At 41.5% G+C, this 24,384-nt stretch overlaps 1 protein-coding gene across 13 annotated transcripts in view; it reads left to right on the forward strand.

Moving 5' to 3' along the window:
- The window catches only part of NRG1 (neuregulin 1), a 503,801-nt gene that overhangs the window by 184,834 nt on the left and 294,583 nt on the right, over positions 1-24,384 (forward strand). For 8 of the 13 annotated variants that reach the window (XM_083593317.1, XM_083593316.1, XM_083593320.1 and 5 more), the window contains exon 2: positions 14,416-14,490. In XM_083593317.1, coding sequence (XP_083449443.1) covers positions 14,416-14,490 — 75 coding nt within the window. Of the gene's footprint in view, positions 1-3,251; positions 3,294-14,415; positions 14,491-24,384 lie in introns of those variants that run through there. The other 5 variants (XM_083593304.1, XM_083593307.1, XM_083593305.1 and 2 more) reach the window with 4 other exon arrangements.

Here is a 24,384-nt window from a genome sequence, read left to right on the forward strand (position 1 = left end):
GCATGAGGAATCAGCTTTGCAGCAAATCTTTCATGTTGCTTTGCTTAGTTAAAAAATGTTGTGATTCTGATTAAATTGTGACTGTACCAAGAAGGGCCAATTTATACCACCTGCAGTCTTGATTAGAAGTTCTTTCCCCACCCACCAAAGCATTATAGAGCAGCTCACAGTTGCTTGCCCTGGGCAAATTTGGAAATAAATGTGGAAGGCAAATAATAAATAATGCAGGTTGCTTCATGTGACCGACTGCTGTAGTTTAAGGAGGCAAGGGACAAGATAGTAGTCAAGGTAATAATATAAATTCACTGGGACAGGAATAAAGTTTATAATTAGGCAGGGGCTGGAACGCACCATAGGGTGCTCCAGGCAGTGATGATGATGGTGGTGGTGATTTATTTCTGTGGCTGAGAAAGCTAAATTCTGCCCCAAGAAAAACCACCATCTGTTAACATGGGGTGGGATTCACTTAATGAGTATGTATATATATATATATATATATATAAAATATATATGTATGTGTGTGTGTGTGTGTGTGTGTATATATATATATATATATATATATATATATATATATACACACACACACACACACACACACACACACACACACATACCCTGGCCAAGACTGGGCACAGGGCGGCTAACATCAGGTATAAAAACAATTGATTAAAATACAACTTAAAAACAAGATTAAAATACTACTTAAAATGCAGCCTCATTTCAGCGGAAGCCCAGATCAAAAACTGTTTTGGGGGGAGAAAACGTCAAATCTTCACCAAGGCCAACTATCCAGACTGGTCCTACGTGGGCCAGAAAAGTCAGGCAAGTCCCCAAATAGGGCTTCCATCACAGAAGGAAAATGAAAGAGGGGGAGGGGATCAGGCTGGTTCAAAGCCAAAGGCCAGGCCCTGCGGAAAAAAATCAGATCCCGCAGGGCCCTGGTCTCATGAGACAGAGCATTCCACCAGCCGGAGCCAGCGTTGAAAAGGCCCTGGCCCTGGTTGAGGCTAATCTGACTTCCTTATCAGGACCACCTGAAGGGCAACCCAAAGAGGTTTGAGGCTGAAACCTGCATGGCTCATGACAGACTGCCCCTGACATAGAATCATAGAATTGTTGAATTGTAAGGGACCTGGGATCATCTAGTTCAACCTCCTGCCATGCAGCTGTACCATACAGGGATCGAACCTGCAGCCTTGGCGTTACGAGCACCATGCTCTAACCAGCTGAGCTACGGGGCTTGGACATGTCTTTCTGCTCCTTTTCCCCCTGCTCTGTAACTTTTAAGTGATATGGAATGTGTAGCATGATGCCAATAACCAAGATTTTCACACTATGCATCCACTTCATTGACCTCTCTTTCAAAGAGTGGGATACTCCAGTGCAGTGAAGTAACATCAATCATTTTATTATATCACTAGGAGTTAATGCTACTGAAGAGAGGAGTTACTGAGATGCGAGGCTGCTGTATTCAGCAGTGGCACGGCCTCCGTCCGAAGCTGCAATTCTAAGCTCTCCATTTCTTGTTCCCCATTCCAGTTCTTCTGCTGGAACTTTGAATTCAATTTAATGTGCTCATGTAACAGGCAGATTATTGTGAGAGCTATCAGAGTGCTGAAGGGCAAATGGAATAAATTGGCGAAAAGAATGTATATAGGAAGGACATGCAGAACACAAGTCCATTTAAATCAACTGGTTAAAGCCTGGAGGGCTGCTTGAAAAAAGAGTTTTTATATTAAGGATTTTAGAAGCTTTCTATACAAAAGTGTTATATATGGAGTTAGGGTCAAAGAGAAAATATAGATTCCTCTCCGAAATACAGAATTACATTGCTATTGTCCTCTTAAAATTATTCACAACTAAAATGATATTTGTTTTACATTTCCTGGGGCTTTGTCACCGTAGCTGCCTGCAACATTATTCACATTGGAAAGTAATGCCCTTCTGAGATTTTGGTGTTTTTAAAAAATATATAAATTGCATTGTACTGGCTTATAGATGGTAGCCAAAGGAGCAGCAGCAGAGAGAAAAACACCTGAATAATTTGAAACACAACATGAAGAAGATCTCCTTCACATTGCAGTTCAGATTATTCAGATGTTTGTTTTTCTGCTACTCCCCCCGCCCCATAACCTAAAATACATTGGCCTCAATCCTGTTTTAGTTGTGTGCAGCAATTGTTGCCACAAACAGCAAACTCTTCCTGGCAGTTTAATTGGGCCCAGATAAGTTATGCAGATGTGCACCCAGATACACACTGCAGCCTCATCACCTCCTCAAGCAGAAGACTATTTCTTGTTCCATGTACAGATCTCCTTTGCTGGACTGCAGCAATGATGCTTTCTGACTTAATTATTTCAAAATGGATTAAATAAAAACGCTCCCTCAAATACAATACCTCATATACCCCAAATGATTTGCTGCTTTAGAAAAACTTAATACTGCTTTGCACTAGAGCTGGTAAACACCCTGGTAAGTGTACCTTCATAAAATATGGCCCTAGATTAGCAAGAGCCCTGAAACAATTTTGCCATATGCTGTCCTCATCAGGACTCGTTTTTTTAAAATAGCTCCTTTATGAAAGCGTTTTTACACAGCTCTGCTTTTACCACACTCCAAACTGCACATCGTGCGCAGGAAGTTAGAAGAGAAACAAAGACATGCAAAACTTTTAATAAATTTAGACTGCAATCCTATTAACTGGGATGATATACTATTGAATTCAACAGGACTTAACGTCTCCTGAGAAGATAGGTCTAGAATTACACTGTCAGGGGACAATTGAAACCCTGCATCCGCCAGAAGGAGGGAGTTAGGATCCGGTGGATCTCTGGCTCAGCCAGCTGCTTCCTGGCACAGTCATGCTATGCCTATGTAAGCCCCACATCCCAGCTCTGCCAGAGATATACACCAATGTAACACCCTTGTGTAGACAGAGCTGGGAATCAGCTGGCTGAGACAAGAAAGGTAGATATTACACTGGTGTGCACCCAGAAAAATGGACTCGGGAAACAGGGGGACTTTTGCTGGATCTTAACTCTGGTTAGCTTATTCTGGTGGAACATACATCAGCAAAAACGGTGATCTGAATCAAGTCCCTTGGCTCAGCTGAGAGACCAGCAACTTTTGGTTCCTCCTCTCTTTGAACACTTTCTACTTGGCCCTTATAAGGTCCCTGTTACTAACATCTAGTGACTTTGTTTGCTTTCCTCCCTCTGAATCCCTTTTTCCTTTTGTGTCATGTCTTTTAGATCATAAGCCACTTTGGGTGCCCTTCTCAACTGGAGAGTGAGGTAAAAATATTTTAAGTAGGTAAATTTGCTTTCCTGTAAAAGGTGTGTGTGGTAAAATAGTAGGGTGATGGAAGTGGAATTTCCCTGAATTCTATGACAGGGGATTCCTTTTATGAGATATCCCTCTGTGAGTGTTATCCACACTTCTAACACAGCAGCTCTTTTAGCTCAGTGCCACTAATGTGACCTATTTTCCTTTTCTTTGTTGATTCGTTCAGTCTGGTTTAATTAATGAAATATAATTCCAGCCTTTTCTCCAATCCCATTTCTAACTTATCACTTCACAGTCAGCACAGCATGGCAAATATGGCAATTTAAATGGATTTTTTCTCTCTCTCCTAGAAAAAAAAAAAAGAATATAACTTGCCCAATACTAAAGTGATGCATTGATTCCTGGCAACAGCTGCTAGGAAGCTATTAGGAACTGGAGTTAATCATTCTTGATTGTTATTGTCAGTCAGTTCCCATATTCACAATGCAGAACAATGTCAATACTGCTTACACTGATTTTATTTACAGCCATATCCACTGAAATTAGAAAAAAAGAGCTGCTAGGGGTTTTTCTTCCCCTGAGACATGGGATGTGAAACTTTAGGCTAAGTCTGATTTTTCAGTTCCACAAAGCTGTTGGGTAGAAAGTCTTTGTAGGAGTCTACCAGTTCAGTCTGCCGGTGGAATAAAACGTTTCTGAATTCTCCACATTGCACAAGTCTCATGTTGATTTCGTAGAACTTCTTCCTCAAAGGGATGAAGAGAAAAGACTGCTGGCAAGCATCTATTTTTTAAAAAAGAGAATGAACACATACATTAAATAAAAAATACATAACACCATAGAGCAATATGTACACCATAGCAACTCCCAGAGGTGCACTAATATTATTTATTATTATTTCTTGGACTTCTTATCTTATCCCCACTTAATCGTACATGCCTACGGCAGGTTTGAACAATATAAAAACACAAGACTAAAATCAGTTAAAACAATTTAGAAGCAGAAGACAAAGAGTATATAGTGCATCCATTCTGACTTAGATGACCTAGTGTGCGAGCCACTGCCAATTTTAATCTGGGGACTATTCCTTGCCATTGCAGCTGGCCAGATGTGTAAGCCCCTGGACGTCTTTCTGCTTTATGTCAGCACTACCACCAGGGCTGGATTTAGGTTTGATGAGACCCTAAGCTACTGAAGGTAACGGGGCCCTTTATATGTCCAGCTGTCCTTTGTCAACAACAAATTGTCACTGTTTTTTGTGTTGAATATGTGCTATATCAGGGGTCAGCAACCTGCGGCCCATGGGCCGCAAGCAGCTCACGGGAGCAGTTTAACCAGCCCACAAGCTGCCCCCGAACCCAGCCGCCCGCTCAGCGAGTCCCCGCATGCTGTGCTAAACTGGCATGGCACGGGGACTCGTTTCCGTGGTGCTGGAAATCGCGTCTGCATATGTCCAGACACTGGAAATCGTGCACGCACGCAATCCAGCCCACAGAGAGATCTCCGTGGGACTTGACTTGCCCAGGCAGGTAAAACCTTGCCGAGCCCTGTACTGTATGGTAATTTATAGACCTAATAGGTCCATACACAACACAAAACACTGTTGCTGTGTGTAGGTTTTATTTTATGTGTTTTTTATCACATATTTTGGAAATGTACATCCAGTTTCTTTTTCCCTTTAAAATTTTTTGGGGCCCCCAAGAGAGTGGGGCCCTAAGCTATAGCTTGTTTAGCTTATACGTAAATCCGGCACTGACTACTACCGTAGATAGCCAAAGAACATTACTGGAGCAGCCAGCTCAGGAAGGAGCTACAGTTCTACCTGGTCTTATAGAGCTGGTTAATGACCTTCTTCTCTCTAACCAACTTGTGGCTCAGGTCCAAACTGAGATGCATTGCCTGCCCATTTGCCACTCTCCAGATCCCCAGTCCTAATACCCTTCTTACTCAGGACATTCTTGCTAAGTTCACTGTCTGCTGATGGCTCATGGCATGCTTCCAAACCTGTACGGTATATCTCAGTTGAATTAACATTGATTTCATATACTGCTTAAGTGTTCATAGAGCTCTTGCCAATGGTGGTTCATTCTTTTTGCTTTGAGAAGCAAGGTATTGTGGCACCTGAAAGCCTCATAAATTTACCACAGTGTGATTACTTTTGTAGAGAAGAACCTACTTTATCAGCTGCATGAAATGGAAGCTCATGCTGCAACTGATTGATTGATTTAGCTATTTAATATCCTGCACTTTGAAGGGACACGGGTGGCGCTGTGGGTTAAACCACAGAACCTAGGACTTGCTGATCAGAAGGTCAGTGGTTCGAATCCCCGCGACAGAGTGAGCTCCTGTTGCTCGGTCCCTGCTCCTGCCAACCTAGCAGTTCGAAAGCATGCCAGTGCAAGTAGATCAATAGGTACCGCTCCAGCAGGAAGGTAAACAGCGTTTCCGTGCGCTGCTCTGGTTCACCAGAAGCGGCTTAGTCATGCTGGCCACATGACCCGGAAGCTGTACGCCGGCTCCCTTGGCCAATAAAGCGAGATGAGCGCCGCAACCCCAGAGTCGGCCACGACTGGACCTAATGGTTAGGGGTCCCTTTACCTTTACCTATCCTGCACTTCAGCACACATTTTTGGGGCAGCTTCTAATACAGAAGTGAAAAAGTTTGTAAACGTGCTAGTCTTCAAAAGTTAATGTATGAGTCCTTATGGTGCCATGTCATTGGTCTTACTTATTAGTGATTCCACTCTTCCCAGAAATTACAGTGGGGCTCTTGCCCAACATTGGAATTCCCCATTGTGTCCCGTCTCCCCTTTCCCATGCAGACTTTACATTTTTATTGAAATTTCACATTTTTTCCAAATACAATTCAAATTGCATAGCACGACACAAGCTTCCAAGATCACAACAACATTTTTTTGTCCTAACCCCCCTTTTGCCGTATCTTCTTAGGTTTAATGGCTCAAGCCTCACTTTTATTTCTTCTGTCCTGTTGTCCTGCTCATCCACTGAGGACTTGCTAGCAACCATGCTACCCATGCCATTACCATACTAATTCATGGTTTTATGTAGAAGCTGCAATTTCCTCCACACTGTTTTCCTGCTTGGAAAGAACTTGTACCTAGGATTTTAATTCTAATTTGCCCGCTCAGTGGTGTGTTATAAGTGAAGTGACTGTTGAAGAACATTGGCTTTACACTTGTAATGCTTTTAAGATCCAATCAGATCCCATCCTTCAATTGTCAAAGGAATTTTCTCAAAACAAAAAAAGTCTCTCTGTCTCATATATCTAGAAGTTACAGAAAACAGCAGTGAGATTGCTTGGTCTGGTTGTTGTTGGTTTTTTGTTTCCTTGCAATTGTAGACTGACTGAAATTGGACTTGTTTTCAAACTAATTCTCTTGTTTAACAGATTGAGTTTGCTGTTTAAAATAACCTATCACTCTGCCGCATGCAAGATGAGTTTAGTAGACCCTAGGCTCCCTTTAACACCACATTTTGTATCAAACAAAATATTGAACAGACTTTATTGGGCTCTTTGGACTGCTCTGGAAAGGCACAAGAAAAGTTTATAGTGTTGAAAACAATGCAAAAGTAAAGCTATGGTCAGGAATGAAGAATTCTGTCCAGTTCCCTTCATTATATAGTTAAAACTTACCTTTTTTCTGGCTCAACTTTTTAAAGGTCAGGCAAGCACATGATTTAATTATCATTCCATTGTTAAGACTATTGGGGTTGTTCCCTAGTCCCAGATATTTCCCAACATTAATGGCAAAGTTGTCATCTCCACAAGTGAACACAATATATTACAGTGGTACCTCAGGTTAAGAACTTAATTTGTTCTGGAGGTCCGGTCTTAACCAGAAACTGTTCTTAACCTGAAGCACCACTTTAGCTAATGGGGCCTCCCGCTGCCGCTACGCAATTTCTGTTCTCATCCTGAAGCAAAGTTCTTAACCCGAGGTACTATTTCTGGGTTAGCAGAGTCTGTAACCTGAAGCGTCTGTAACCCAAGGTACCACTGTAGTTTCTTTTAAAGTGAGCAAAGGGTGAGGTGATCTTCTAAACCTTCCAAGCAGTTTCAGATCTTGGTATACAAAGATCCTGTTGGGTTGCTCTAAAAATCTTCAGGTATATTGTAATACTAGCGGGAAGTATCTGGCATCACTTGGAAGCCAATAGTACCACTGACTGACAATCAGTGCAGTTTTGAAAAGTTCAGTCCACCATTTTGAGTCAGTATGGTGAGCAACAGTTCAGAATGATAAGAGATAGAGACAAATCGTGCTTCTTGATCTCTTATGCTCTACTGATTGAGTTCTGCAAGTAAATTGGCAGCAGACTCAGCTATACAGCTGCAAATACAGTGGTACCTCGGTTTAAGAAGAGTCCTGTTTAAGAACGATTCAGTTTACAAACTCTGCAAAACCGGAAATAGTGTCCTGGTTTGAGAATTTTACCAGTCTAAGAACGGAATCCGAACGGTGTAAGGGCACCGGTGGCGGGAAGCCTCATTAGGGAAAGCACACCTTGGTTTAAGAACGGTTTCGGTTTAAGAACGGACTTCCGGAATAGATTAAGTTCGTAAACTGAGGTACCACTGTATAATGTTTAAGTGTGTTTTAAGCGCAATATTCAACGTGACAATAGATGGCAATGGTAAGCCTTATGGAAAATTCAATGTATTTTTTTTAAAAAAAAACAAACATTTTCAACGTGGTTTTTATGTGTGTCTAGATCCCACCAGTGTTTGTTGGTGCAACTCATGGCACATCATTGGAGACGGGGCCTGAGTCTGCCAGGCCAGCTTGGTGTCCAGCTGTAGCTCATGTGCCTCCCTAGTTGTTGGGCAACCTCTCTTGCAGAAAGTAGCTTGGGCTGGCTGAATTGAACCTGCCTCCCCGACTCCAAGATGTCAGGCTGTTGCAGGGTGGGGATACCGCCCAATGAACCACTCAGCCCCTCATCAACTGCCTCAGTATTCTCACCCCAATCCCTCTCCCCCCACGATCCTGCCAAGAGGCCCCCCCATTTGAGGGTGATAGCACATGGGATAATTGTTACTGCACACCATGGGGGATGAGGAAACATTCAAACTAGATGTCATTTTTGTGTCAGCAAATCTTACTCAGAGGCATACTTCTTAAGCCAGTGCTTCACACTTCTCAAACCTGTGTTTCCACAGGCAACAGTGCAATTTCATTTGTGCACAGATCGTGCTTTTGATTCAGTGTATGAATTTACATATGCAATGTGGGGAAACAAGCATTTAAAATCCAAATGTTAGTTCTGGGGAATGAGCTCCCTGCCATCTGAATGATGTGACAGGCTGATGGGTTGTTTTATATGCTGGTAGGCACAACTGATAGTGTTGTGACGCCTTAAAGGCTTGCAGATTAATGGTGGGCTCTGCCGCGCAAAATATGCCACAATGTGAGTGCAGTCTTCTAAGTACCTCCCTGGGAGCAGGTCCCATTGAACACAGTGGTCTTACGTCTGAGCAAACATGCGCAGCATTCCACTGCACTTCTTGTTAATCTTTAATGTGCTTAAGACTCTTTGTCATTCTTAAATACGTGCATTATGGAAGGCTAATTTGTTGTTGTTGTTGTTGTTTGCCCAAGATTCATGACATGTAGACTTATGTTCATGGCAGACGGTAATATGGATGATGTGAGTTAATTAGCAGGCAGCTGATGATTAAAAGATCCTTAGGGCAGGAGCAGGTTGCCCTAGTAATAAAACATTGAACATTTAAAAACTTCCCTATACAGGGCTGCCTTCAGTTTGTATATTTACTTATCTCCTTGGCTCAGGGGGTCACATAAGTCCATACCCTCCAACATTTCTCTGATGAAAACAGGGCCGTCCAGAGGAAAAGCAGGACATTCTGGGATCAAATCAGAAACTGGGATGGCTTCTGTAAATGTGAGACTGTACTGTCCCTGGAAAATAGGGACACGGAAGTCTGAAAGCACACATCCTGTGCTGTTGAACTTCATTTTTAAAATATTTTTACATCAAAGATTATAGTACGTTAGACTAAAATTAAAAAGTTAAAGCTCTGAGAGTAATGAGCCTCTTTAAAACTGTACCTCATCTACACCTTGCATGCAGTTTATATGCATGCCATCTTGACACTGCGTTGAGTCTTTTGTAGTCATACTTGCATTTTTAAAAATCTCCTTGATATATTTTCCCTTGAGGAACTTCCAAATGCACCTGGATTTCTGTACACCTTTTGGAATTTGTTTCTGTGTACTGTTTCTAAGTTTATCTCCTCTGTTGCTTGGACTGCTTCTTAGCTCAGAAGTATGCACCAGAGAAAGACATGATCGAAGAAGAAGAAGGGGAAGAAGAAATTGATATGCTGCCCATCTGACTGGTTTACCCTTACTCTGGGCAGCTTCCAACGAATTCAAACACAATATGCGCTGTCCTATTCAATAAACATTCCATAAGGGTTAAGGTTTGCAGCACTGAATTTGAAGCTGGTTGCATTTCAAAGCATGTTGTTTAGATTCTTCCAGCAGGTCAGCAGCACAAGCCTCATCTTCAATTGATTTCAGCAGGGGCTTCTCAGATGTACCCACATGCAGAATTTAATTCCTGTTGAGCCATTGATTTGTGTGACTGGTTATGGGGAAAGACTGTAAGAGGCTTGATATAGTTAATATCCTAAACTGCCTTTGCTTAAGAGCAGCTTGCTGTAGTAAAAAACAGCCCTGAAGGCATCTATTCTATTATTTTCCCCTCAGGTGTGGGGGAAAAAAAATCTCTTCAGAGTAGATTGCATAGCCAGCAGGTTTAGATTCTATTTTGGAAATGGAAAAAGGAGTCTGAATGTTGTAGATGGAAATGTCTAGGGCACCCTGGAATGATTTATTTGCTATCTTTCAGAAGGCTGAATTACCCTAATCTATCAGCATTTAAACTCTGTGCTTCGGGTGTCATTTAAAATATTTAGGAGCTTCATGGATAGGCTTGTAGACCTATTTATCCTCAATGTTCTCATGTGAGGCAAGAAGGATGTGGTATTAACTACATATGTGTATAGAGATGTTTCCGTATATATATATATGCAGATCTGAATGTGGCATGTTACATTGTAGAATCTTCTCTTATATAAAAACATAATAATAATAATAATAATAATCCTCCCTGCAAAATACAGACTTAAAGCTTATTCGGGGGGGCAGGTTTTTTTGCCCCAGTTGAAGCCTCCTGAGGGGCACCATTGAGGCTCCCAGCCTGTGTGTGTGTGTGTACAAAAATGCTTGTGTGCCAAACTGGGTCTTTGACCCAGGTGAAATAAAGCCTTGTTTTGCCCACCTAGGTTTGTTCACATTGTGGGTTTTGCATCCCACTCCTGGAGAGCTGGAATTAGTGAGTGACAGGCAGCAAGAAAGAGACTCTTTGTGGTAGCCATTTTGTATTAAGACACTCTTCCCGTGGGGGCCATTTTGTATTAGACCTCAACTTGTGGTCATTTTGTGAGTGGTGCGCCAGGGCACTTTCTCAAAATGAGTGCTTCACAGGCCAAAAACGAGCACATGTAATTTATACGTAATAATTGAATTTGGGCTGTCAACTTATTTGAGCAGGTTTGAATGTCATGCTACACAGGCAGTAGACGTTCTGTGCCGTTCTTAGTGTGAAATTCTTAATTTTAAACCTGGCAACATACCTGATAAGAGATTTGTTTGTTTAACTGTGGTCCAGATATACACTATTAATCCCATTGGTTCAATGGGATAAATTACATATGTGCTAAACGCTCCCAAACTGAAATAATTAAAGGTGCTTCATGTTCTTTGGTTCTCTGCCCACTATTCCCAAGTGTTCATTACAGAAGCCAAAAACTCTTCTTGCATTTGGATGTAGATTGGAGGCCTAATGCCAATCTCATCAGCGCACAGGAAAAATCTCTTTGTCTGCATATGTGTGTGCCCCACAGATGCTGTGACAGTCCATATATCATCGTAATAGGTACCCATTAATTTCCGAGAACCTGATTTTTCAATTTTCTTGAGTTGACAGAAATGCAGTGGCAATCCTTTGAACGGAGTTCAGGAAAGCATTACATGCAGGGATGGTACATTGATATATTTTATTCCTCAGCTGTATCTTTATTCAGGATAAACCTGCGTCTTCCGTAAGGCCGAGCACAGTGCATATTTGTTTGACGTTGGTTCATGAGGCTGATGCCACCGTTATCCTTCGCTGTTGATTTTAGAAACTGCTGCTTGCATTTTAAACAGACCCGTGTTTACAAAGCAGAGAGCTGTCTTATGGCCGAAGCTATCCCAGAATTATAGGTATCATTTTGTTCCACTATGCTATGGACAATGGGCACAGTCGACAAAGTGAGGCACTTTTCAGCCCCATTGATTTCAGCGGCAGACATTTAAGGATGTTTGATTAACTCTTCCATGGAAATCAGCAAGACTTCAGGGGGATTTGGACAGAGTAATACCCAGTTTTTCCTTGCTCGCCACCTTCATACTTCGTTAAATAGAATAACGCAATATATTCTACATGACACATTAAACTCTATAAGACTTAGGCTGCATTCCTATCTATACACACTTAATTTGGGAATAAGTTTAACTTCTGAGTAGACACATAGAGGCAGAGCCAACTTTACCCAGAGGTGCAAGGGGTGCGGGGCACCCGGGCGCCGAATTCTGGGGGGGGCACCAGGCACCTGCTGCTGAAGCTGCCTAAGCTCTTAACTATCTACCTGTTATGAAATAATAAATAATTTTGATCAAGCTAGAAAAACAAAATACATATATACCTAGGTATTACCGAAATGTATACCTACTGTTTCACTAAAGGACTTTTGACTTTGTGTGCTCGTTTACCAAAGATGCGCAGCACTTGTCATTCACAACAGCGGCACTTGTCAGACTCAACAATGGCGCTTGTCATTCTCAATGGCGCCATGCACACGGAATTAACTCTTACATCAAAATATTATGTTATGTATTGTATTGAGCTGATATGCAGCTGCGGGGTCAGCGACATCTTTGGGGGCAGCTAAACTAAATTTGGGGGCGTTGGGCAGATCTTTGCACCACGGTGGTGCATATGCTAAAGACCGCCCTGCATAGAGGATTGCCCTATTGCTGATTGCAATCCTAAATATATTTGCTGCTACTATCCATAATTACTTCCAAATAAGCATGCATATGGTTTCACTGCAAAAGTGCTTAATTTTTTATATATATCATGCTCCAGTATTAGTAGTACTTAATCTCAAAAGTTGGTTCATGTGGATAGTCACAAGCAGGACACAAACATAATAGCTCTCTTATGTTTGTTATCCCCAGCAACTAACTATCATGACTAGTATCTATTATACCCTTATCTTCCAAGAATCTACCTATTTCCCCTTAAGATCCACTCAAGTTCATGGAGAATATCATTCTACAATGGAGAAGTAATAGAGGTACAGAAAGCTTGCTATTAACATTAAACGGGGTATGGACATGCCCTTGTTAGAGAAAATATCTACAATTCCCAGGAGATCTGTTTAGGAGGCAGACATACAGTACAGACAGACTCAGGTCGTTATTTCAATATGCTTTGTTTAGAATATGAAAGGCTCCCAGCAGAGATGCAAAAGACACAGACCCAACACTAAACAAAAACAAGGCCTGCTAAAAAGGGATGATGGGAGTTGTAGTCCAAAAACAGCTGGAGACACAAGTTTGCTTTAAAGGATGTTTAGACAGATTTATAGAGAATGACTCAGTGGTTATTACCCATAATAAGCAAAACAAATGTGTTTGGTGTTGGAGCTTTGTTGTTGTTGTTGTAGTTGTTGTCGTCTCCTTACTCTGTTCATTGGCAACTGATTGGCCACTATTGGACACATGATCTGGGACTAGATTAGATCTTTGGTGGATACAGCCAGGCTAGGCTCTTAAATTTTTCGGCTGCTAATGAATGGAAAAAAGTATTCAAGCATGCAGACAATCTAAATGTTTATTTTTCTGGAAATGTCCTGCATAATTGATCATTGTAAATGCATTGCCCAGTCTAATTGTCTTTGGTTTTGCTTTATGCTGCTAATCATGTCAGTTAACCCTGAAGTCTATTTCAGAGAACAGAAATTAGAAAGCAGCCCATTCACGTTTTTTGGGTTAGAGCCTTCTGAATAAATGTTCTACTAGCAAATTATCATTGCTAGAAAAGCTCAGATGTACACATGTGGTCTAGATGTTGCATTCACCATATGAGGCTTGGCATTATGAATTTTCTACCCTTTAGCAATATTGTTTGGTAGAACTCATCACATGAGTTAGAGCCATCATCACATGATGTGCTTACCCATACCATGTCAGCAAATAGCACTGGTGCAGATTATTGCAGAAAAAAATTACACATAAGTTGCAGGTTTCTAAGGCACAGGAAAATTCTGGTCATTCTTGCTCATTGTGGTAGAATTTTATTTTCTATAGTTTTGTTTCAGATTTGCAGGTATCTCTGCCTACGCCATCTACAGAAATCTGGATGGCACGATCTTAGATTGGATGCCATTACTTAGGTTTTGTATGCCCTTACTTTAGTTGGTCATATTATGAATTTTTTTTAAATCTGTCTTTGTGGTTCTGTAATAATTAGAAAAATGAATGAAGCAAACAAACAAATAAACAGCCAATCACCAGATATAGGTGTTGTGAATCTAAGATTCCTGGATTGACATATTTTGTTTGGTATAATAAAAGCTGGCCTATCGTTAATTGGGCAAGATAAAGAAGTCTACCTCAGGCAACATATTACTAATTAGGTATACTATGCTATTTTTACCATCAGAAGGAGGGCATCGTGTTGATATTTTGCTTCATTTACTGGAATGTCCAGAGAGAACACCATGGAAAACTGACGTTAAATGCAGATCCATATGCAACTTTATATGCTTGAGGACTGTGACAGAGGCACTTTGGTTTGTAAGGGAGTTTTCAAAGCATGAACAGACGAGAGAATAAAACAAGTGAAGTTTATTGGTATGCTTTCAAGTGAGAATATCTAAATATTCCTTTCCTTTCTCTTTCTCTTTCTCTTTCTCTCTCTTCTCTCTTTTCCCTGTCCCTTCTACCCCTCTCCTTTCCCACTTACTGTCAGGAAGGGCCACTTCCGAAGGGCCAAGTCAGGATAGCCTGGTATCGGCAGAGACTAATGGCAACAGCAGCTACAACAGTGAGTGGATTTTGAATTGGGGCGGAGGGATAGGGGAACCAAATGACAATGTTATCAGGTGTGGCATTCAGCTCCTGAAATATGCTGTAATAACCTGTGTTGAGGAACGGAGAACATGTCTTCCATCTCCAGCAGTCAAAACAAGACTTAGCAAAATGGGGTTCGTGATTTCAGCAACAGTTTCGTCTCCTTGGCCACTGTGGGTGACTGAGACAGACCCATCTGCCTTACTCCATTGTTGCTCATAAAGATGTATCCGTGGCATAAGCTGATGCAAGAAAACAGAGGCTTGGAGCCAGGCATACAGTTAGTGGCTCATCAGCTAAATGAGTCCCATCCTTGGCATGTGCTAATGGGCCTCTGCCAACCCCCAGTTTGGTGCTGAGCAGGAACATTGATTTATGATGCCGCATATGCTTTTCCTGCTCTATTCTTAGAATGGGCAGAGAGACCCTGCCTTCTGCTCAGCATGACTTACCTCCAAGCCTTCTTTAACCACGAGAAATAAAAGTGATAATTAACCTTAGTAATGACTTGGTTCCTTCTTCCCAAAGTTTTGCAAAGGACCCTCTTTTCCCAAAGTTTTGCAATGAACTCTCTTTTTAAAAAAAATAAAACAAGTTATTCCTCGCAATGAAACAGGAGAGGGAAAATATCTGAGCATCTAGGGCTCTTCTGCTAGCTCCAAGACAAAATATCTGCCCTAGAGGTTATGGGTTTCTGCAGAAATATCCTTGTGGCAAGGAATTCTGAGGCCCTTAGCTGGATCCACTGCAGTGTTGATAGAGGAAAACTGAGAATGGGGAAGAGCAATACATGTGGGCTGGATAAGAAGTTCTAGTTTGTGCGCGGGGTGATGATGTGGGTTGAGTGATGCAGGCAAATGTCACCTGATGCTGATGAAGGAGGCAAGAAGGATAATCCGTTAGATGTATATTGTGGGGATTAGCAGAGAACATGGAGAATCCAGCAGCTGGCAGTGTGCCTGGAATTGGGAAGTACGGGCTTTCTAATAGAGCCATATGAATGAAAAATATATTTGGGAGGTGCATGGTTAAACAGAATGTTAATTCAAAGAGGTTGTTCGAGAACTTAAAATAGTCTCTGTTTTCTTTGGCAATGCAAGACAACCCAGTGTTTTTGAAAATGTTCTCTTCAGTGGTTTAAATTGCCTTCATTGTCACATGTCCTGATTTGTCATCAGTGACATCACAGAATCAAATCTGATTGGATATATGGTGTTGTGAGTGGGGATAGTGCATAATCCAGGAAGGAGGAAGCAAGGTGCCACCAGGTAAAAGAAATTAGTGCCAAAGCAGCTGCGGCTGCTGCCACAAAGTGTGAGAATGTGAAAGGTGAAAATTGCCTAGTTTTTAAAGAAGAAATTCCCACCTCACCACCTGCAAGTAACTGATATAGCTGGATCAAGCACTTCTTTTGAGATTCAGGGCCTGACACAAAGCTCTAGACCTCTGTCTCTTGCCTTAAACACAGTACCTTTAATATGTTTGCCTGTGAATCATGTTGATACCAAGTTCATTGAGTAGGTTTTCCTCCGTGTATTTCCTCTCTCTTTTCAATAAAGAGAATTTTATTGCTCTTGTGTGAGTTTGAACATAGTTAAAATGTTAAATAAATGCAACTCACACACTTAAATACCAAAGCCGTTTGTTGGAAGTCATATTCTTGCTAAAAATATAAGCAGTATTTTTTGTGTGTCTCTCTCAAAATCTGAAGCCTGCCTCCATATATAGAACTGTGGGCATTTCTGTTTAATGCATCTATGAGATTAGGCCCCACTCTGACCTTTCTTCATCTTTTGGATATGTTTTGACTGGGTAAGAAGTGATCTAAAAAGTGCAAGGTGTACATAAACACCTTAATCTATAGAGGGAAAGAATCTAACTATGGCACTGTGCTCCCCATCCCCAGATAATTAAAAGACCACTGAGACTGGTTTGGATCGAAACAGGCCACAACTTTATTGAATACAGATGAAAGAGGTTTAGCTTGGGCATGAGGCAATCAAAATACTTCCGACTCGCCCACCAGAAGTGACGTGTAGGTCAATCCAGGCGGGGGTTCCTAAGACTTACATCAAATAGGGTGACCACCGCAGTGACCGCCATCTGGGAGAGTGCCATTGGCCCCGGCCCCGCAGACATGACCACTCCCCCCAGATCCCTTTAACGGGATACCCCAGGATTTGGAGGGGCAAGCAGAGACTACAACCTTCCCTCCACCCAAGGCAAAGGATTGCCCCAGTGCCCAACCCAGTTGTGATGAATGCTGTTATTGAAAGCCAAAAATGGCTTATCTCCTGAGTTTATTCCAATAAAACCCAGAACCTTGAGGAGTTAGGAGTCCATTGTTGTTTATTGCAAAGCAATAGGTTACAGTCGGATTGTTTTGCAAAACTAGAACCACGTCCAGTGGTCCAGACAGTGGTATTTATAAAGTTTCAAACAAAAGCATTTCAGTTTTCACCAGTCATATACATCATTACCTCATTTCATGTTTAATACACATGCGCAATAAGCGCTGGCGATTTATGCTGATACAGTTTTGATTCCCACCATGTTCTGTTACATTGTGTTAGTATGCATGTTGGGAACCTGTGTTACGCGTAGCCATTTGTACCAAGTAGCAACTTACGTTCTAGCTTTGAGCTGTATCTTTGTGATTCACATATTAGCTGTATTTCTGCCACAATGGGTTGAGCAGCAACTTGCAAAAGCATCAGTGTCATAAAGCAACAGGTTACCATAACTTCCCTATTAGAAGCACACTCGAGGATTTATAGGGGTACATATTATCACTTTTATTGTGTTCCTTTGGGCCACCACCACACTATGAGGTAGGCAAAGCCACCGGGCTGGAGCCAGTTTGCCCAGTGGACAAATTCCTACTTGGCCCTATAATATGGTGACCACTGTAGCCAGAGCAAAGTCATTGACCATTGGCTTTAACCAAGGGTCGGTGAGTAGGGGACCTGACAAAGGAAAAGCAGACAGGGCCCTACGTGTGGGCTGCTTAAATGGCTAGGGAAGCCTTCCTGCTCTGCTGGCTCCCCAGCCCAGCCCAGTCTGTGTCTGAGCCTCCATTCCTATTTTCCAATCCCAGGAGCAGGCCAGGATCCAGCTTACGCCCACACCACCTATCCGGACCGGGCACTGATGCCACAATTCCCTTATTGGGGTCTTAGAGGAGCCTCTGCCGTCCCTCAACTGCTGCACTAAAAGGGTGAGAGGGCATCTCAAAAGCCTACAGAAAGTGAGTGGGCCCATTTTGTCACAGAACCCACACTCAACAGCAAGGCAAGAAATGGAAGAGGAATGGTATAATTGTCCTGAAGTGAAGCATAGTGTCAGGCTGGTACTTAAGAGTGCAGAGTGAAAAGGGGTCCGTGTTGGAGATTTGAGAGCTCACCAACCCTTGAAAATCTAGGTTTAAGTACTGTTTTGAGCCCATACATTCCAATGGAGAAGGGAGGGGGACCTTTAGATGAGCAATTCCTATTATTCCAATATTTCTATTGTACTGTTGTCTCTTCCTAGAGTTGCCTGCCTATTTCCCATTTTGTTTACTCTGCTTAATTAAAAGTTGAAATAACACCATCCTAGTGAACAATGACTAAACTAGTTACCTTTGTTTGTTTCCTGTCTTTTCATTCTCTTAGTGTTTGTCTGTGTGGCAACCATTATTTAACAGGAGGTGCTGATTAGATCTTAATGCTAACTAGATTATATACTATTTGCCAGGCAATTGCTCTAAATGCCTTATCTCATCAAGGAATAGATGTATTTGTAATAATGTCAGGGTTATAAATGAGTTCTGCACATTGACTGTGATGAAGAACATCAGAAAACCTTTGTTATAGCAGAGGGATTTTGATATGCCAAATAAGGAAAGAGTTTAGGGCCTTAAAAAGGTAAAGCACCCCTGACAGTTAAGTCCAGTCACGGACGACTCTTGTGTTGCGGCGCTCATCTCTCTCTATAGGCTGAGGGAGCCAGCGTTTGTCCACAGACAGTTTTTCCAGGTCATGTGGCCAGCATGACTAAGCCGCTTCTGGCAAAACCAGAGCAGCGCACGGAAACGCTGTTTACCTTCCCGCCGAAGCGGTACCTTTGACATGCTTTCGAACTGCTAGGTGGGCAGGAGCTGGGACCGAACAACAGGAGCTCACCCCATCACAGGGATTTGAACCGCTGACCTTCTGATCGGCAAGCCCTAGTCTCTGTGGTTTAGACCACAGCACCACAGTTTAGGGCCTTACACCTGACTTAATCTTATATAGAAGGCATTAGAAGCAGCTGTTGATTAAAAAACTAAGTTGCATTAATATTCAAAGTAAGTGCAGGTAGACTGTTGCTATAGCTGGAGGCTTCACATTTTTAGTTTCCTTTTTGATCAAAAGATTATTTGCAAGTAAAGTATTGTTGTATTGTAAAAAGAATGAGAATAACAATGAGAAAGTGTGTCTTAATGGACTAAAGGAAAACAAATCAGTTTTTCTTTTCTTCAGACTCAAATCATACAAGCCCTTTATTTAGAGTGTGTAATTTAACCTGCAGTGATGCGGGTGGCACTGTGGGTTAAACCACAGAGCCTAAGGCTTGCCAGTCAGAAGGTTGGCGGTTCGAATCCCCGTGACGGGGTGAGCTCCCGTTGCTCGGTCCCTACTCCTGCCAACCTAGCAGTTCAAAAGCGCATCAAAGTGCAATTAGACAAATAGGTACCGCTCCGGCGGGAAGGTAAACGGCATTTCCGTGTGCTGCTCTGGTTCACCAGAAGCGGCTTAGTCATGCTGGCCACATGACCCGGAAGCTGTACGCCGGCTCCCTCAGCCAATAAAGCGAGATGAGCGCCGCAACCCCAGAGTCGGCCACGACTGGACCTAATGGTCAGGGGTCCCTTTACCTTTACCTTTTTAATTTCATCTAGCCACCAATTTATCTAGCCACCAATCTAGGACCTCCATGCACACTGCCCACGTTTGCGCCCCAGAGAGGTCACTTCAGTGCTGCAAATGCAGCAGTTTGATTTCACCCCCCAGAGGCACACTCCATTGTCTCTCGAGATAGATGAATACCAACAACATGTGCTCATCTTTATACAAAGTATTAGGAGTTCAGGACGGCTCCTCAGTACTCTCCAGGACACATTTGAGATCAGAATGGTACCAGGGTCAAGAAAGTTCATAATGGGAATCTCTTTTCTTATTAAGGTACGCCAACTTTTACTCATGCCAAGATCTACAGTAATAAACCATGCGGGGGGGGGGGGGTTAGATTGAGACACACCTGTTCACACCATGAAGAGAACAGGTCTAGTCTTTTCTGTTGGGAAGACAGAGAATAGAGTACAGCTTGCTCCTGAAGAAAGAAAGAAACAAAACAAAAACACAGCTATCCTAATCTCTGAGGTGATCCGAGACCCTGAAACTGTGATAATCAGTTTAACTGTCATGGTTTAACATAAACTACAGCTTGCTGAAGGTGTGGAGAATTCTCTGTTGATAATTACAGTTCTCAGTGATCCCTGGGGAGATGGAATCACTGGGCGGATTTAAAATTGTTGTTGTTGTGTCCCCATCGTTCTGCCCGGACACTGAGGTCCAGCGCTGAGGGCCTTCTGGCGGTTCCCTCTCCGCGAGAAGCCAAGTTACAGGGAACCAGGCAGAGGGCCTTCTCGGTGGTGGCACCTGCCCTGTGGAATGCCCTCCCACCAGATGTCAAGGAGAAAAACAACTACCAGACTTTTAGAAGACATCTGAAGGCAGCCCTGTTTAGGGAAGCTTTTAATGTTTGATGGATTACTGTATTTTATTATTTTTTTTGGAGGCTGCCCAGAGTGGTTGGGGAGGCCCAGCCAGATGGGTGGGGTATAAATAATAAATTGTTGTTGTTGTTGTTGCTTTTGTTTGATTTTATATACCACCCTATCCCTCTACGTCTCTGGGCGGTTTACAGAATAAAATCATAATATAAAACCACAAACTCCATAATCAAAATAAAAACAACAACCCAATAACCTCCCTCCCACACACACACACATCTTAAAAGGGCATAGGATGTCAATCAAATCTACCAAAGTCCTGGTTAAAAAGGAACGTTTTTGCCTGGCGCATAAAGGTGTATAATGAAGGCCCCAGGCGAACTTCCCTGGGGAGCAATTTCCCTCTAAAAAGAAAAAGAAATCCTTCTCTACCCACATATTAACTAGGCAAATAAATTTTCATAGGTTCCTGCAAATAAAAAAATACTGGAGAGGGAGGTTTTAGAAAGCATCTATGTTATAGAACTGAATTATTGCTTCTGCAGTCTTGGCTGGGAAAGGTAGAGCGAGCCATCCTCATTATCCGCTTTGTACTGAGAACAGTAGCCATTTATCAGTATTGGTAGATTTCCTGTACCCAATAGGTAAGCTAGGCTTTAACAGTCACTGAAATGAGAGCTAAATTTAGAGCTATTAAGTTTAATAGCTTATGGAATAATAAGTTACACTTTGCAAAATAAGAGAGAGTGGAGGAGCACAATTAGACAGGGACCAGAAATGTGTGTCTATTTTTAAGCTTTTTGTACTACCTTTCCACTGTTACGTATTCCCAAAAAATGTACTGTACTCCAGCAACAGCAAAGAACCGCCATAAAAAAACTCTATTAAAAGTTCGCAAGTTTAAACTTTACCGAAGTAGTTCTGCCTTAGCTTAGCATCTAAAAATATGGAAATATGTCACATTGGAAAGAATTCCAGAGAGCTGGGACGAAGGAGAAATTTTACTCAGTGTGCATTTAAATTTGAATCTATCAAATCCACACTTTATAATACAATATACAAGCTGAAACATAGTTATCCTTTGACATTGTCACTTATCCAGATTTTGCAATGCAATATTTTAAAGACCAGTTTGCTGGTCTTAAAAAGCAGGCACATGGATGTGTTGGAGGAGTTCTCTTGCACATGCTAATTAGATAAATAAAGATAATAAACAATGCAAAAACTGTTTATAGCAATATATTTAGTCAATCATTTTCTTTTAGAATTAATTCTTTGTGTCGCTGTGGAGTTACATTTATTCTTTTTAAACTAAAAAAAGTTATACAAAAAGTATACAAAAATATATATCTGAAATTCATAATTTGTGAGAAAGTATGTCATATGTATTTAAAAAAGAATTCCCATGTGTATTTGGACACACACCTCACAATTCAGTGTAATAGTGAAGTGTGTCCCCAGATTTAATTTAGAAATAACTTTGCCTCAGCTATCAGGAGGGAATCTCTATTCAAGATTAAAAGTAGACTTAGCACAGGAAGTGAAACCTTCCTTTTTTAAGGTTGGGCCCAGGATTTACAGGGATTTGAGGATCCAAAACGAAACCATGACTCATTTCTGGAAGTCAATGTAATTGAGGGAGTCTTGAGGAACTTCATCCTTGTGAGTTCTGATCTGCATCTCCCCAACAAATGTATGATTTAGAACTTGGCTAGCCACATGCTTTCATGCATTCCAAATGTTCTGGTAATGTCCAAAAGTATACAAAAATATATATCTGAAATTCATAATTTGTGAGAAAGTATGTCATATGTATTTAAAAAAGAATTCCCATGTGTATTTGGACACACACCTCACAATTTAATGTAGAACTGGGACAGGTAGGGAGCAGAAAAAAATATGTGTGAACAGGTGTGAGAATGACACTGACCTGAAACAAATGAGTGCACCTGCTAGTCACTTATTATTATTATTATTATTATTATTATTATTATTATTATTACCCTGTGTGTCTGGCTGGGTTTTCCGAGCCACTCTGGGCGGCTTCCGGCAAAACATTAAAATACAACAATTCATCAAATATTAAAAACTTCCCCAAACAGGGTTTACGTTTAAGGAACCCAGCAACCCAGATTAAGGCTTAGGTGCTAACTGTTTGTAATACTGCTGTGCTAGAATGTTCATAATGCATTTGCAAGGGAGGAGAATGGCAAACAATTTGGCCACACCCCTGTAACCTCCTAAGAGCCCCACTAGGTCCAGTGGGCACCAGCCCCCCATGCTTGCAAGTCATCTTAAAGTTCAGCTTCAGAGTGTTGCATCATCAAGTGCTGCAGGCACCTATTTGCCATTTTTCAGCAAGCTTGCTTGGGGTAAAGATGGTGTGGTTGAGCATGTTTGTTAACACCACTGTCACCCCACTTATTGAGACATATCTTTATTTCTAAGTATGACTGAAATTAGGAAGGTGTGCTAATATATTTGTAGTACCAAGATTATTTTGTGCTTAAAATTGCCTAGTTTGAAAAATATTGAGAGAGAGAGAGAGAGAGACAGAGAAAGAAAGACACATAGAGAGATTCCATTAAATCTATTGCATACACATGCAGGCATGTATCTTGCAGGGTCTTCCAAGATTGCATTCAGCCCTCTACCTACTGACCCCCTGAGGAACTCCATTACAAATACACTGATTATATTCACTTCGTGATAAGAGGAAGAATTATGCTGCACAAAGTCAGATGTAGGGAAACAGTCTGTATTACTCGCTTATCTTATTTTGTTCTAATTTTTGTACTGGTCTGTAGAGATCACCTTAAAAGGGCTATCTTATTTCTCATCACATCCTTTTTTTCTTCGTCTCTATACTGAATACTGATTTATCCTGATCTCCTTTTCAGTCTCATTCACAGTCACTTTTCTATGCTGTATTACCATTTTTAGTTCTGGATTCTGCTCTCCTTTATACTTTCTAAATTTAAACCTAACTTCATATTAGTGCACTTCAACGGAAGTGTAAACTATGCAGCTGGATTTTTCAGATTCAGTCCAACGGCTGAGAACAGAATTTGTACCTAAACGATGATTATTTGGAAATGCGGCTGTTTGACGAGAGAACTGTCCACTGTGTCATTATGATGAACTGTTGTCTTCATGTCTAACACATGTTCACTTGAATCATCTGGAGCTATTTGTTTTTCAACAACCTGCTTCTGGCACATTGGAGTCTCAATTATTGTAAACTGATTTCTGCAAGGCCAGGATTTACTAGCCTAAGTGTGGTCCAAAAGGTGCAATCCAGTATCCCTTAAAACCCTTAACTTGGAATGTGTGCTCACACAGGTCTGCTCAAAAGACAGCCCAACTCCACAGAAGAAAGCATATTTGTGTCTCCTTTCCCAACTTGGCCAAAGGTGCCTTGGACTCTGTTTCCTCCCAAAGCTCTCCCTACTTTTCTGAAGAACCCATCACTTACTTATTTGTACTAGTCCATTCAAAATACTCCTGCTTTTCTTCCCTCACAAATAGAAGTGTTTCTTCCCTCACAAATAGAAGTGTTTGCATATATCACCATAGTGTCTTTTTTAAATAAGTAAAATTATGTTGGTGGCATAGTGACCTCAGTATTGTCCACATAAGAAAGTGATCCTGCATCCTTTTGAAAGCTTGTTGTTTTTCTCCACTGACTATTTGTACATTTGTCTGTATCGTATTTCCTCTTTTTCCTGTTGCTTATGTCAGTGGGAAGTGTTCCAGAAGGCATCAAACAGACCTAAGTCTACTGGGAAGAGAGATATTTTGGGATATTTGAACCATGGGTTGTTTCCAAACAATATAGGTACATAGGCATTTTGTCCACAATGGTGGCAATGACATCACCGTTGGCCACTATTTGATCAGGCATTTCAAATGTATGGTCACACAGGTACACATACATCTGATCAGAGGTGTAAACACCACCTTTAGTTTTATTCTAATAAATAATCATCTCAGGCTTGGATTTCATATATGAGATTGCTGCATCATTGTGCACTGAAGAAAGTCCTTGAAAATCAAACATGCTGCTCTGAAGATTTCTGGATTTGTAGACTAGAAAGTCTAGGGGGATTTCGG

Source organism: Podarcis filfolensis (genome assembly GCF_964270895.1).
Source record: "Podarcis filfolensis genome assembly, chromosome: 17".
NCBI lineage: Eukaryota > Metazoa > Chordata > Lepidosauria > Squamata > Lacertidae > Podarcis > Podarcis filfolensis.